The 16712-nt window shown below is 36.7% G+C and overlaps 1 protein-coding gene across 1 annotated transcript; it reads right to left on the reverse strand.

Annotated features, from left to right (window-relative positions):
- Positions 1-1234: 1234 nt before the first annotated feature.
- On the reverse strand, positions 1235-3472 carry LOC145051842 (mannan endo-1,4-beta-mannosidase 4-like). Its single transcript, XM_078999666.1, has 5 exons — positions 3035-3472; positions 2640-2837; positions 2402-2524; positions 2019-2221; positions 1235-1807 (listed from the first exon to the last, which is right to left on the reverse strand). The coding sequence occupies exons 1-5, from the start codon at positions 3347-3349 to the stop codon at positions 1411-1413; spliced, it is 1236 nt and encodes a 411-aa protein (XP_078855792.1). The 5' UTR covers positions 3350-3472; the 3' UTR covers positions 1235-1410.
- Positions 3473-16712: the final 13240 nt, after the last annotated feature.

The following is a 16712-nucleotide window of genomic DNA, read 5'->3' on the forward strand; positions in this document are numbered from 1 at the left end:
AGTTTGCTGACATAAATATTCATATTATAGATTACAATAAAAGTAACATTTCTGCCAAGACCCTAATATATGTGTATTAATAATGATTTATGTATTTGTTTAAAAAAATTGGATTTTAGATTACCAAAAAATAACATTTGCGCCAAGACACCAATATATGTGTTAATTACTCCTTAAGACTATATTTTCTTCACCAACATACGTAACTTAATCATTTATCTTCTTTATTGGGAGTTTGATGTCAAAAATAACTTAAATAGTTTTGAATTGATCTTCTTTTGTTTGTTAAAACTTAGGTAATATTGTTTAAAACATGAACTATTATTCTACAAATTATATTGAAATAGGTTTAGTGGCATATTAACAAGATGTTTTTTTTTTGGTTTAAATCACTTGGAAAAAGTCATCCAATAGCTTTGTACATTCCCCCTGTGTGTGTCTCACACACAGACACACACATACACATACACACACACATTTCGGTCGGTGTTAAGTAATGGTTTGTTTAAATATCACAACTCCCACAAACATAATTTTAATTCAAAATCAAGATCTAAAGGCATAATAATCATTGGTATATCGTGACTTATATCCTTTGTCAAGCAATATTAATAGGATAAGTATGTATTTCATGCAGAAAAGTCTAATTATTTTGAGATTTTTTTTGATAAAGTCCTAAATCTTTTTTTTTTTAATAGAATAAACCTGATTGTTTAACATTTTGCCCAAATTAAGGAAAAAGTTTTTTTAATTGGGAAAGATAGATTATATGATTTTCCCAAAATAACGAGAATTTTTTGTTCAAAAAAAAAAGATTTATGAATTTATCAAAAAAAAATCCAAAATAATGAGACTTTTTAGTATAAAACTCGGGAAAATATTTGTTCATTTAAGTATCACCACCCCAAAGGCACAAGTGTAATACAAAATTTAGGTCAAAAATCTAGATATTTAATGATATATCATGATCTGTATCCCTTATCAACTAATACTAATATTCCTCTCGTCGATGATTTGCGATCAAAAAGTGGTTTGAATACATATAAAAGGATTCACATATGTTGACGTGACTTGTGTGTTTGATAGACAAAATATTTATAACATTAAGAAAAGATAGACAAAAGCTAAGAAAACACGTAAAAATACCTTACATATATTACCATATTTATTGATAAAAAGGAAATGCATCAATTTTCACACTTCGTCCAACAATACTGAGTTGAAGTTACCCGCGGTACAACATTACTAATAGGCTGCAACTATTTTGTTTCATGCAAAATGGTTGCTACCTCTATCTTTATTTTCATTTCACTATTTAAACTTCACATTTTCTAAAGGTAAGTAACGCAGCAGAGAGAAATATTATTTTATCTCGAAAGGGATAATTATTTGTTCAGGAACCCAACATAATTATTTTTCAACAGCAACGGGAGAGAACTCTAGGTTGGTTGAAGAGTTTAGTGATGAAATTCTTTGAGGCTGCTTGGCAATTATTGCAGCAGTGGAGGGGTTTTGGTCCAAGACAACTTGGTACCCATCACCCCAGTTATCCATTCCTTCCGCCATGACTTGCCAAAAAGTTGTACCTGAACACGACCCCTGGTTTCTTGCACTTTCATAGGCCGTGTTGAATATCCCACCAAAGTACTCATCCCTTGCTTCTACGGTGTAACCTGAAGACCAAGAGGACTTGCCAAATTCTGCAATCAGTAAAGGTTTTCTCAAGATGGAATCACAATCCTCAATATGTGCATTAATCCATTTTTCAACAAATTTAGCTCGAGCTTCATCGCTAGCTCCCGGAACCCTAAGTCAAAAATCGAAATACCCACATATGTTATTCAATAAAATTAAATAACATAAAAGATTGTTTTAGTTATAAATAAGAAACATGCATTTCATGAAACATTTTTAGGATGCTAACTACGTTCGGGTGTTGGCTAGCGTGACATGCAAAGTATATATACGAACAAAAGCATTGTGATGGAGTTTATATGTCGGTATAGACTCGATCATACCATTGGTCGGGATACAGATGGATTGTAGCAAAATCCACATTGTTGACGCCGTTGTTTGTAATGAAGTCGGTCCCTACTTCATAGCCCGGATTGTTTTGCTTCTTTTCAGGCATTGATTCCCCATAAAACCCTTCAAGTCCGATTTCGAGAAGATGGTTCTTATCAATGGACTTTATTTCAGCTGCCATTTCTACTATCCATTCCTGCACAAAGAAGAGATACCGATGGTTATAGGTTATGCACCATATAGTTTAATAAAAAACCAGTTTCCTCTATGTACTCCTATCATTTGAAAGTAAAAGATTTCCTTCTTTCTAGATAATTGATTCGGGCATTTTCTCATAGGAACAACTTAACTGTGAGAAAACAGAGAAAACAAGAACCTGTAGAAATTTCCCTGATAGATCAGACTGGCAGCGGGGTTCGTTCATTAGCTCCCATGCAAAGATGGTGGAATCATCCTTGTAGTCAACCCCGGTGATTGAGTTGCGTCTCGTAAGAATGGTCTGTAGCAAAACAGTATTTGCAACATGCTCAAATTTTTTGACAAAATGTACATACAGCTGTTGTAGAAAATTTTTGTGATATAATGGAAACATTGTTTCCCAAACATATATATACCTTCAAATGATTCTTATAATATCCTTTAACTACAACGTTAGTAAAGAAATCATCATCACTATTCAAGTATTGTCCTCCATGATCCCTTGCCCACTGAACATATTGTTTTTTACCTCCAAAATCATCCCAGTTATTAACCAAGCTGAGAATCAAGTGAATCCCATACTTTTTCGCTTCTGATATCACAAAATCCAATCCCTGGAATTAAAATGTGTGGATGGTTATCACAAGTAACATAAAACAGAGGTGTTAAAGTGTTTGTGATCTTGATTATTACTAACTTTTATTTCAATATGTCCGTGTCGATTTGTCGTATGGTTGATAAGATATTACTTTTTAATGTTTACAGATCATGTTGAATAAAAAATAGAGGCTAAAATAATAGATAAAGTTACCTTAAACATGTCCTCATTGTAAAAACCGGGAGAGGTTTGCAGGGGTTTGTTGCCACCATCACTAAAAGCCCAAGTCCTAACCAGGTTCATTCCTATCTTGGAAGATTCTTGAAATGCATCTGTGACCTTCACCCTTGTAGATGGATCAGAAGCCATACACATTAACCAGTAGGCGTTAAAGCCATTAAAATACAACGGCTTTCCATTAACCATGAAATGATGTCTCCTTGTCTCCACAAATCTATCATTAATGGTTGACGGGTGGCATTTACCCTTGCAATCTCCTTTTAGAACTGCATTTCCTTTTCCTGGCATGGTTAAAAAATCGCTAATCTTTAATAGTGGATATATGAAATAGGAAAGTTAGTAACCAATGTTTAGAGTAATGGATGGAAAGTAGTGTGTTTTCTCTTGTCCGCTTAGCTCGTCGAGAATTTATATCGCATGTCTTGTTACCAATCTAGTTGGAAGTGGGGACATCATCATATTTATTTTGTAACTTAACGATACATATGCATCATCATTCATAAGGAATGACAAGCGACTTTGCGATGCCCATGCACGGTGCCATACTTTTGGTTGTAAGGCACACAAACATTTGTTACTCCAAATGAAAAAGCAAAAGAAAAAATGATACTGCTTTTTCAAATACTGTTGCAGGTATGTTATGTTTGGATACTAGATCCTTGTGCATAATCTGCCATTAAAAGATTAGCTTTTAGTCTAGTTCCAAACATAAAAAATATGTTGACCAAACGAATTGTATTTAGAGATTCGAAGATGGTACTAGATTCTTTTCAAATACTATAATATTTTGTTACTCCATAAATTAGAGACCACATGTGCTTGAAAAATAAATATATAAAAATAAAAAACAAAAAGCCCAAAATAAACGCACAAGTCGTTGCTTGTGCATGAAAAACTAGGTACATTTTGGTTATTTATTTATTTATTTCTCCACTCCTCCAAACCATTTTGTTGTTTTTTCGGGTTCCTTTTTTCATACGTTGAAATCTAGGATGTGACTTTCTTACGTTTACGCATCACCATTCATGGGACATTTGGTTTTCTTATTTGACTTTTTAGCGTCATATAGCAAATATATATTAAATTTTATGTTTTCCTGTTGATAGTTTTTATCACGTGTATTCTCCAAATGGAATTTGTATCAAAGTAGATGTTATGTATGTTGCACACATCACTTTTGCATGTGAATTTATATTGATGATGTCATGTTTTGTTTTCATGTAGTTAATGTAATAACAAGTGGTTGAGTAGAATGACATATAGCAAGTGGATGTATTGTAATCTAAACATAACTCGCTTTGCTTGTGTACAAGGTGTTCTCTGTTATAATAAAACATCCGATAGATGTCTGGGGTTCCAAAACCTATCATAATAGGCACTGTACCGGCTTAGAAGGAAATTCGATAGATCTTGAACCAATACTTTTAGAAGATTAGTGAGGAAACACTCCCTTATCATTTTTTATGTGTTCGTGCATCGATACAAAGTAGTGTATGATTACTCGTTAATTAAAGTTTATTCAGACTACACTTGTACACATTACCTATATTATAAATCTTTGGTGATAAATGCTAGATGTTTATAAAAATGACCCTCACCTTATATTAATTAATTTAATCGATATTAATGTTAATTATAAAGAAAATTATGAAAATTATAAATATAAAATTAAACAAACAATTGTTAGGTTTAAGACTGCATGCCTAAGATAAACATTGCACCAAAATGTCTACCCAATATTGATAAAGTATATTTCAAAGGTATGACTAAAAAGTTTACAGTCGCTTGAGGGCCTAAGGCTTACAATGCACCAAAATTTATTCCCAATATTGATAAAGGATATTTCAAAGGTACGACTAAACCTTAAGTTTATAGTTGCTGATATAACCTTGCGATCAAAAATAAAGCAAGAATTTTTTAACTCCAATTAATTTGAGTTCCCTATTATATAATCTTGTAGACAAATGAGAAATAATCAGTTTAGTTCTTCTACGAGTCCAGTTGTATTAATCAATGATTTTACTTATTATATTGAGATAACAACCTCATAATTGGAAAGGTTTCATGAAAAATCATCATCATAATTCTGAGTTTGCTGACATAAATATTCATATTATAGATTACAATAAAAGTAACATTTCTGCCAAGACCCTAATATATGTGTATTAATAATGATTTATGTATTTGTTTAAAAAAATTGGATTTTAGATTACCAAAAAATAACATTTACGCCAAGACACCAATATATGTGTTAATTACTCCTTAAGACTATATTTTCTTCACCAACATACGTAACTTAATCATTTATCTTCTTTATTGGGAGTTTGATGTCAAAAATAACTTAAATAGTTTTGAATTGATCTTCTTTTGTTTGTTAAAACTTAGGTAATATTGTTTAAAACATGAACTATTATTCTACAAATTATATTGAAATAGGTTTAGTGGCATATTAACAAGATGTTTTTTTTTTTGGTTTAAATCACTTGGAAAAAGTCATCCAATAGCTTTGTACATTCCCCCTGTGTGTGTCTCACACACAGACACACACATACACATACACACACACATTTCGGTCGGTGTTAAGTAATGGTTTGTTTAAATATCACAACTCCCACAAACATAATTTTAATTCAAAATCAAGATCTAAAGGCATAATAATCATTGGTATATCGTGACTTATATCCTTTGTCAAGCAATATTAATAGGATAAGTATGTATTTCATGCAGAAAAGTCTAATTATTTTGAGATTTTTTTTGATAAAGTCCTAAATCTTTTTTTTTTAATAGAATAAACCTGATTGTTTAACATTTTGCCCAAATTAAGGAAAAAGTTTTTTTAATTGGGAAAGATAGATTATATGATTTTCCCAAAATAACGAGAATTTTTTGTTCAAAAAAAAAAGATTTATGAATTTATCAAAAAAAAATCCAAAATAATGAGACTTTTTAGTATAAAACTCGGGAAAATATTTGTTCATTTAAGTATCACCACCCCAAAGGCACAAGTGTAATACAAAATTTAGGTCAAAAATCTAGATATTTAATGATATATCATGATCTGTATCCCTTATCAACTAATACTAATATTCCTCTCGTCGATGATTTGCGATCAAAAAGTGGTTTGAATACATATAAAAGGATTCACATATGTTGACGTGACTTGTGTGTTTGATAGACAAAATATTTATAACATTAAGAAAAGATAGACAAAAGCTAAGAAAACACGTAAAAATACCTTACATATATTACCATATTTATTGATAAAAAGGAAATGCATCAATTTTCACAATTCGTCCAACAATACTGAGTTGAAGTTACCCGCGGTACAACATTACTAATAGGGTGGAACTATTTTGTTTCATGCAAAATGGTTGCTACCTCTATCTTTATTTTCATTTCACTATTTAAACTTCACATTTTCTAAAGGTAAGTAACGCAGCAGAGAGAAATATCATTTTATCTCGAAAGGGATAATTATTTGTTCAGGAACCCAACATAATTATTTTTCAACAGCAACGGGAGAGAACTCTAGGTTGGTTGAAGAGTTTAGTGATGAAATTCTTTGAGACTGCTTGGCAATTATTGCAGCAGTGGAGGGGTTTTGGTCCAAGACAACTTGGTACCCATCACCCCAGTTATCCATTCCTTCCGCCATGACTTGCCAAAAAGTTGTACCTGAACACGACCCCTGGTTTCTTGCACTTTCATAGGCCGTGTTGAATATCCCACCAAAGTACTCATCCCTTGCTTCTACGGTGTAACCTGAAGACCAAGAGGACTTGCCAAATTCTGCAATCAGTAAAGGTTTTCTCAAGATGGAATCACAATCCTCAATATGTGCATTAATCCATTTTTCAACAAATTTAGCTCGAGCTTCATCGCTAGCTCCCGGAACCCTAAGTCAAAAATCGAAATACCCACATATGTTATTCAATAAAATTAAATAACATAAAAGATTGTTTTAGTTATAAATAAGAAACATGCATTTCATGAAACATTTTTAGGATGCTAACTACGTTCGGGTGTTGGCTAGCGTGACATGCAAAGTATATATACGAACAAAAGCATTGTGATGGAGTTTATATGTCGGTATAGACTCGATCATACCATTGGTCGGGATACAGATGGATTGTAGCAAAATCCACATTGTTGACGCCGTTGTTTGTAATGAAGTCGGTCCCTACTTCATAGCCCGGATTGTTTTGCTTCTTTTCAGGCATTGATGAAGAGGCCTTTAGATCAATCGAAATATCAAACAATGACTACAAATAAGAACAAGAGAAATTCACGAAGAAAACTTTCACTAAGAATGATAATCTCACAAAGAGATTATCGTATGCACAAAGCGACGATTAGGGTTTGTGAAAAGCGTAACCATTCACAAACCTATACAAATCAATATATACTACTATTCTAGACGATCCCTACAATTCAGGGATACGTCGGCTAATAAATCAAGATAACTTAGGAAACAGGATAAATACAAGATTTGTTACAACGTGCTAAAAATACTAAACTATTACAAACTGAGCTGCTGACATGCTGGCGCTGATGCTGAGCTACGTGCTGACGCTGAGTCTGTTTTAAACATTATCATATTTAAAGGCTTGACCTTTCAATCTCCCCCAATATGATGATGTTCAAAACAAACTAAATTAAGACACCCCTTGAAAGGAATTCTTCATACTCAGCTTCAGCTTCAATTTTAACTGGCCAGTAAGGACTGTCCAGCAACTCCTGTCTTCTGTTCAGCAGCTCCATGGCGATAAGAATGTGAAACTCTCCAGATAAATCTTGATGACTCATGCACATTTACCTTAAGCCAACAAGGTGAGTGGTTGGAGCTTTTGGGATCTCAGTAGTGCGCTGAAAGCACATCCTCCTGTTTTTATCAAGGTAGAACATCCCATGTTCAGGAGCTGAGATGAATTGATGCTGAACCGGATCAACACCGAGGGGAAGAGAATTATTAATTGCACCAACACCGAATTCTAGAACCAACACATCTTCGCCATCAATATGAAACTTGGTCCTTCGAGATCGAGGAACTGAAGGCCTTTGGCCTGAATGCTGAGGTCGTTCCTTAGGAACAAGATCCAGACGCTGAACCTTTTTTATCAGCAGATGAAGAGCACAAGTCAGTTCGGAAGAATGAGCTGAGGTTTGTTTGGATGCTAGATCGAGTAGTTCCATCCATTCCGAATACCCATATCTGATCAGCTCATCCCTTTTTACCACTTCAGTATAAGAGTGCTGAGAACCTTGACGAGTGATCAGCAACGTAAGGATTTTCTCGCTTCGAGGTTTAGAAGCCTTGACTTTGATGATCTTGTCTTCACATATTCGACGATTAAGAACATCTTCAAATCTCTTTCGATCAATCCGGTCAAGAACACTATCAGCCTTAGGCTTACTAGAGCCAGAAGGAGGTTGAAAAGACTGTGCCTTAGACTGGAACTCCAGGAACTTTTGCAATTGAGCTTCAAACGATCCCTTGGCCTGAAGTTTGTGCTGAATGAGAGATTCATCAGCTTGAGCAATGTTCTTTAGAAGCTGAGCTTGATTGGCTTCATCAAGAATTTGCTTGACTTGGTTAGGGGACATGTTCCATTCAGAGGCCAGGTTTGAAATGCTGACAATGGATTTGGGTTTCTTCACAGTGGAAGTATTATCAGTTTGAGACTGATCCAAGTCAGTATCTACTGCCTTCCGCTTTCGAGACAGCGGATGAGTTTCTTCACTTGCAACATCTGAATCTTCTCCTTGGACCGGAATAATTGGATCAGCAACAGGATCGGCCAAAATAGGATGCGATTCTTCAAGATCATCTGAGCTTTCTTGCTGAACTGGAATTAGAGGATCAATAAAGTTCATGTCAAGAATTTGACATTCATCATCAGCTTCATCAGGCTCGTCACCATGCTCACTATCTTCCACATACTTTTTAGTAGCTGCTGGACTATTAGGCCCTGCAAAATCAGAGTCACGAATGACAGGTTCTATGTTTGGTTCACCATCAGCATGAGTGCTTGGTTCATCATCAACATGATCATTTGGTTCACCATTAGCATGATCATCAGCGTCATCATCATCATCAGCGTCTCCCCCTTTTTGAGCATCATCAGATTTGGGAGTAGAGGGAGGAGTAAGTAAGAGTACCTCCTTGATTTGTTGAACATCAGCTTCAATTCGAAGCAGACGCTGACTGATGTCCCGAGTCAGTGACATCAGTTCTGAAAATGCTGAAGCCGGAAGTTGTACCATGGAGGAACCTGGGGCAACTTGAGAGCTAGGAGGCATCCTTGGAGAGAAGTGATGAGCTGCTGGTGACGGATGCTCCCCCTGAGACTGATGCTCCCCTTGTGAGGGATGCTCCCCCTGAGAAGGATGCTCCCCCTGAGGTATGAAATCCTGTGGTGCTGGAGAGACTTTGCCAATGTCTGAGATGACATGGTGAGAAAGTTGAGGAGAGAAATGTTCACCGTCATGATGGTCCACCTCTTGATCAGCATGATCCATATGATGACCATCAACACCTCCTTCATCAGTGTCAACGGTGAGAGAGGGCACAGTGTATGGATTCGCAATCCATTCTCTCATCCTATCCGAGATGCCAATGTCAGAATCCAAAGGATCGTCCTGATACATACGAACTGACATTCGAGGGCATTGAATTGGATTTCCAGAATGAGAAAAGTATTCAGGAGCAAAGAATTTGTCAAACACCAAAGCAAGCCAGCGTGGAAAAGGAACATGATCAGCACGCACATTTGCACGTAGAAGCTGAACAAGCTGATCAAAGAAGAGTGCCCCATAATCCAGTCTCTTATTGAGAAGAAGAGAGCAGACAACTTGCTGCTCATAATTGCTCAATTGGTCACCACTGCGAGACTTGTGTCCCACACATTTGCATAGAGCACCAGTGAAAAACTTCCAGCCTGGGGTCATGCACTGACGAAGAATAAGAGCTGATAGAGTGCCAGCTTTTGAATGATCATAGCCCAGTTGATCAAACATCCGTTTACATCTTTCAATAGTAGGAGGTTCAGAGAATGGTTCGAAAATTGGTAACCTTAAGGCAGCACTGAGAAGTTCTGCGGTGATGAAGACGGAGTGTCGACCATGTCCAATGGTTCCGGTGATGGCATTGTTCTCTTCGTTAACTGTTGCAGTATAGTAGAATTCACAAACTTGTTCAGGGAAGAACTCGGACGGAACATCACTTATTGCATATCGAAGGCGGCAAGAGGCCAAGAAATTTACGAAATCATCGAGTCCAAGACCTCGATGCACTTCTGGGATGTCAGGGTTAAAGACGACATTGGTGGCCTTGATGTGAATGGGAAGAGGAGGAGAGTTTGGAGCAGGAATGACCCTTCGAGAGGTTGAGGAGTATGTGAACAAAGATGCCGCCATTTGAGAGTATTTTGGAGTTCTAGGGTTTTGAGAGAGGTTCAAGGATTTTGGGAGAAAAAGCTAAATCAAAGGAGAGAGAGGTATAAATATGGAATGAAGAGGGTTTTAAAAAGGAATGATTATCTTGATTAAAAAGATAATGATTATCTTCATTAATTATAACGGCGCATCGTAACAACCTGTCAGAGTGTAAAGTAGCCGTTGGATAAAAGAGTCGTTGTCTGAAGGTGAAGCGACAATCAATGTTTGCGGAAGGGCTGAGCTCAGTGTTTGCTGAAAAACTTTGTCCGTTAATTCAAAGTACAGCTTGCTTATTTAGGGCTAGCAAGGTGATTGGTGCGTGTGATAGATACTAGTTACATTATCTAACCATCGGCACAGAGTGTTGTGACTTCATCAGTGAGTGGTTTATCATACTGAATCATTAGACACTGAATAATAGGAGGGTAAAGAGTGGATTGTTGCGTGTGATAGATCTTGGTGTTTTGATCTAACCATCGGCAAAGATTTTTAGACTCTCATCAGCGTGTGTTCTTGCACACTGAATCACAGAATCAGTGTAAGATTGGTAAGAAGGGGTAGTTGCGTGTGATAGATCTTGGTGTTTTAATCTAACCATCGGCAAAGAGTTTCAAGTTGTTATCAGTGTATGGTTTAATACAGTGAATCATTCAACTTTTATTTAGAAGACTTAAAGAAGAGATAAGGATAAGAAATCAAACCAAAGTGCTCAGTAGCAAATATCATAAGTATGTTATCATCAGCACAATGTTCATCAGCTTATAAGACAAAATCAAACATTAGCACAATTAAACATCAAAATTAATTACAAGGAAATCATTCCCAGTTCTCCAATGATGTGAGCAGTTGATTGAGAATCCAGTGCCTTTGTGAAGATATCAGCAAGTTGCTCCGAAGTCTTGACATGTTCAAGAACGACCTTTCCCTTTTCAACATTATCTCTGATGAAGTGATGTCTGATCTCGATATGCTTCGTCTTTGAGTGCTGAACAGGATTTTGTGTGATATGAATGGCACTGGTGTTGTCACAATAGATGGGAGTCTTTGAGAACTTGAACCCATAATCGAGAAGCTGATTTTGAATCCATAAGAGCTGAGCACAACATCTCCCAGCGACAACATATTCAGCTTCTGCAGTTGAGATGGCAACTGATGTTTGCTTCTTGCTAGACCAGCTGATGAGACGGTTGCCAAGAAAGTGACATCCACCAGATGTACTCTTTTTGTCTAAATTGCATCCTGCATAATCTGAGTCAGTGTATCCATAAAGTTCAAATGCTGAGTCGCGAGGATACCACAGTGCAAGATTTTGAGTTCCTTTTAAGTATCGAAAAATACGTTTGACAGCCATGAGGTGAGATTCTTTGGGATTAGCTTGGAATCGAGCACAGAGAATGGTTCCAAACATTATATCGGGACGACTTGCTGTGAGATACAAGAGAGATCCAATCATTCCTCGATATAGAGAGTGATTGACATCAGTTCCAGTTGGATCAGCGTGTAGTTTATCAGTCTTAGATACCGGGGTAAATGCTGGTTTGCAGTCACTGAGAGAATACTTAACAAGCAGGTCAGAGATATATTTACTTTGACAAATGGAAATACCTGTCTTTTGTTGCTGAACCTCAAGACCTAAGAAAAAGGTCATCTTTCCCATCATGCTCATTTCGAACCTTTTAGACATGATCTCAGCAAACTCCTTGCTCAGTGTCTCATTTGGGGAGCCAAAAATAATGTCATCGACATAAATTTGAACAAGAACCATATCTGAGCCTTTGCTTTTAATGAAGAGAGTGTTGTCGATTGCTCCTCGTCTGTATCCATTTTCAAGTAGGTACGATGTCAGCGTCTCATACCAAGCCCTTGGGGCTTGCTTGAGTCCATAAACAGCTTTATCTAATCGGTACACGTAATCAGGATGATCTTTGTCCACAAAGCCTGGTGGCTGATTTAGGAAAACTTCTTCTTCTAACACACCATGAAGGAATGCTGTTTTCACATCCATCTGATAGACAATGAAGTTCATATAGGATGCGTATGCGAGAAACAATCTGATAGCTTCAATGCGAGCAACTGGGGCAAAAGTTTCCCCATAGTCGATGGATTCAATTTGAGTAAACCCTTGAGCCACAAGCCTTGCCTTGTTTCGAGTAATGATTCCATCTTTATCAACCTTGTTACGATAGACCCAGCGAGTTCCAGTGATAGTCTTTCCAGATGGTCTTGGGACAAGAGTCCAAACTTTGTGCCTTTCAAATTCATTCAGTTCTTCTTGCATGGCCTTGATCCAATCAGCATCTAGAAGAGCTGTGTGTACCTTATCAGGTAAGATCATTGAAACAAAGTTAACATACATGCAAAAGTTATTAAGTACACTAGATCTGGTTCGGACACCATCATTGATATTCCCTATAATTCGATCAACAGGATGATCCCGATGTACAATGACTGATGCTGATTCCGGAGTGATAGACACTGACACATTATCAGCTTTAGGAGAATCTTCAGCTTCAAGGGAGTCATCAGCATCTAATGGGTTATCTGCTGATGTGGCTGCAGTATCTTGACTCAAGGGACATGGAACTGGAATAATAGGATCAACAGAATCGGACTTCTCCTCAGCACAAGATGATTCATTGAATGGACAAGAGAGAAGCTCTTGAAAGATAGAAGGAGAATGAGTGACTTTTTCATCAGTGTATGATTCCTCATCAAACTTCACATGAATGGATTCTTCAACACATTGCCTGTTCACATGAAAAACACGAAAAGCCTTTGAAATAGATGAGTACCCAACAAAGATACCTTTATCAGCCTTTGGTTCAAACTTGGATCTTGGGTCACGCTGATTTAGAATATAGCAAATACATCCGAACACATGAAAAAAGGATACGTCTGGTTTTCGATCTTTCAACATTTCGTATGGAGTCTTCTTGTGAATCCTGTGAATCAGAGATCGATTCTGAGTAAAACAAGCTGTATTGACAGCTTCAGCCCAAAACGACATAGGAAGACCAGCATGGATCATCAAAGTCCTTCCTGCCTCAATCAGTGTTCTATTTCTTCGTTCAGCAACACCATTTTGCTGAGGAGTACGAGGAGCTGAGAAGTTTTGTCCAATACCTTTATGATCACAAAATTCTTCAAGAGTTGAGTTTCGGAACTCAGTACCATGATCACTTCTCAGTAGCTTGACTTTAAGACCTGTCAGTGTCTCATTTTTACGAATCAGTGAGATGATTTCCTGTGCAACATGACTTTTCTTCTTCAAGAAAACTACCCAAGTAAATCGAGTGAACTCATCAACGACCACTAGAGTGTACTTATTTCCACCTAGTGAACGAACAGGAATAGGTCCAAACAGATCCATGTGGAGTAGATGAAGAGGGACTGATATACTGGAACATGACTTGGGTTTGAAAGAGGACTTGGTTTGCTTTCCTTGTTCACACGCTGAACACATCTTGTCTTTCACAACGCTAAATTTTGGGAGCCCTTTGACTAGGTCTTGATTGGAAATCTTAGATAGATTCTTGAAGTTCAGATGAGAAAACCTTTTGTGCCAAATCCAGCTGAGATTCGTTTGAGACTTTGTAAAGAAGCATTGCATCAGTGCCTTGTCACTTGAGAACATGTCAAGAACATATATATCATCTTTTCTACTTGCTGAGAGTACGATGTTCTTGTCAGTGTTTACAACTTTTCCTTCCTTCTTTGTAAAGTGAACTTCATAGTCAGCATCACACAATTGACTGATAGAGATAAGGTTGTGTTTGAGACCCTTAACATATGAGACATTTTGAAAAATCACGTTATTGCATTTGATGTTTCCATATCCTTTAGTGAACCCCTTTCCATTGTCTCCATAAGTAACTGCAGGACCAGTTTTCTTAACATAATCTTCCAGGAGAGACTTTGATCCTGTCATATGCCTTGAGCAACCACTGTCTAAGTACCAAAGATGCTCCTGACCCTGCAGTGCTGAGAAACTAGTTAGAATACACTGACCCATTCGAAGATGGGTCATTCACAAAGTTATTTGAAAATAAATTATAGCACTCCTTAGGAAGACAGTTTAAAGAGTTTGGCTTAGGTGTCCATTTTTCATTTCTAACTTTAATATTTTCAGCTCTTGAGGATGATTTATCAAACGAACATTCACTGATCTTGTGATATGAATCCCCACATCTGTAACAAACTCTAGTTCCAAAGTTCTTCTTGGTGAGCAAATTTTTTGATTTAACACATTTTGATACGAAAGAATCACCAATAGAGCTTTGAGTCCTTTTGTTTATCACTGAGTCACGACTGAGATCAGTGTCAGAAGGAATTTGATTAGTGTTAGGAGATGAACTATCAGTATCTGATTCAAACTCATTCACAGATGGATTGCAATCAGGGAAGTGCTTGAGTTTTTCATGAACAGCATGAAACACTCCATTAGAGATAGGAAAAGCAATAATATTCTCAGTTAGAGGAGTTGGTCTAACAAGATGTGCAGGATAAGATGTAGGATCAATTCCGGTAATTTCAACATTACACTCAGTAATACCATCAGAATTAATAGTACAATATTTATCAATTAAACTTTGATTAATAAAAGAGTTACTGACAAACTTATTTTTGAAATTGTTTTTCATGTCATTCATGGAATAGACCTCACATTCCTTTTCTTGTGATTTAAACACTTTTTCAGCTTCGGCAAAATTACCCCCAAGAATTTTTTCACAAGAATGAGGAATTTGAGTTGAGATAATATAATTTGCATTCTTATGAGATTTTGCCCAAGTGTGAAGCACAGTTTGTTCTTTAATCAAAAGATTTTTAACATCGTCAATTTCAGCAGACAAGGATGAATTTGACAAACTGGTAATTCTAAGATTTTCCTGGGTGGACTCAATAATAGTATTTTTTATGGATATATCAGTTTCAAGAAGATCAATTTGATTTTGCAAGTTTCTTATGGTTTGGTTCTTCTTAGAGTTAATGACACCCAAATACTCAAACATTTTGATTTTTTCATTCATTGAATAGGAAACAAAGTTTTTAACCTGGTACATTGAAGGAGAGTCAATGTTGTGCTTTCTGGAATTCTCAGCATCAGACATATCAGTATCAAAAGTACTCTTGTCTTTATCGGGAATCTCTGGGTTCTCTATTTTGACCATGAGACACTTGACTTCATCATCTGATGACTCTTCATCAGTTTTCCATTTTTCTTCCTCAGCAACAAGCACTTTATGTTCCAGATTTTCAGCTTTCAGCTTCTGAATCAGCTTGTTGTACTTCTGCTTCCAGTATTCATCTGTGCCTTGTTTCTTTTGTTTACACTCCTTTGCAAAATGATCAGTACTCCCACAGTTAAAGCACTGAGCCTTCTCTTTCTTATCAGCATCATGCTTTTTATCAGCTCCTGACCCTTTTGAGAACTTTCCACCAATCTTCTTTTGAAACTTTGAGAAGTTTCGACCTGATTTTTCAAAGGTCTTCACAATCAAAGCTGCACTGGCTACAACCTTTTCAAGATCATCAGTGTCAGTCTTAGATGAATCAGTGTCTGAGTCACTTTCAGTGTCTGAGTCTGCCTCAGGCTTTTTGTTTGAAAACAAAGCAACAGAAGATTCACGCTGAGAATCCTTCATCAGTTCCTTTCTTTGAAGCTTGGATTCTTCATAGTATCGAAGATTTCCATAGAGACTTTGTAAGTCCATAGAGTTGATCTTCTCGCTGTTTTTCAACACATCAACATGATTCTCCCAGCCTGCACCTAGAGAATCCAAAAACTTTTGCACTAGAACAGTTCTATGCTTCAACTGATCTAGTCTCCGAAGATCGTTAACAAGAGTATTAAATATGTTAAAGGTTTGAGTCAAGGTTTCACCTTTCTTAGCAAAAAAATGTTCATACCTTCGATTAAGATCATTTATTTGAGTAGCCTTGACTTCTTCAGTTCCTTCAAAAGATACAGTCAGCGTATCCATCATCTCTTTTGCTGAGATACAGTTTTGAACCAGCCCAAAGATGTTGTATGGCAATGAGTAGCTAATAGCGGCACGAGCACGAACATCCAAACCATGTTTTCTCTTGTCGTCTGCCGTCCAGTTTTCTCTTGGAGTTTTCTTCATAGAGCCATCAGGAACATTGTTTTTAAGAGGCTGATACATCGGAACATAAGGACCTTTTTCAACGATGTCCAGCATGTCTTCATCAATGG

The sequence above is a fragment of the Lactuca serriola genome, chromosome 5, assembly GCF_051521515.1.
Source record: "Lactuca serriola cultivar US96UC23 chromosome 5, Lser_US96UC23_V15, whole genome shotgun sequence".
NCBI lineage: Eukaryota > Viridiplantae > Streptophyta > Magnoliopsida > Asterales > Asteraceae > Lactuca > Lactuca serriola.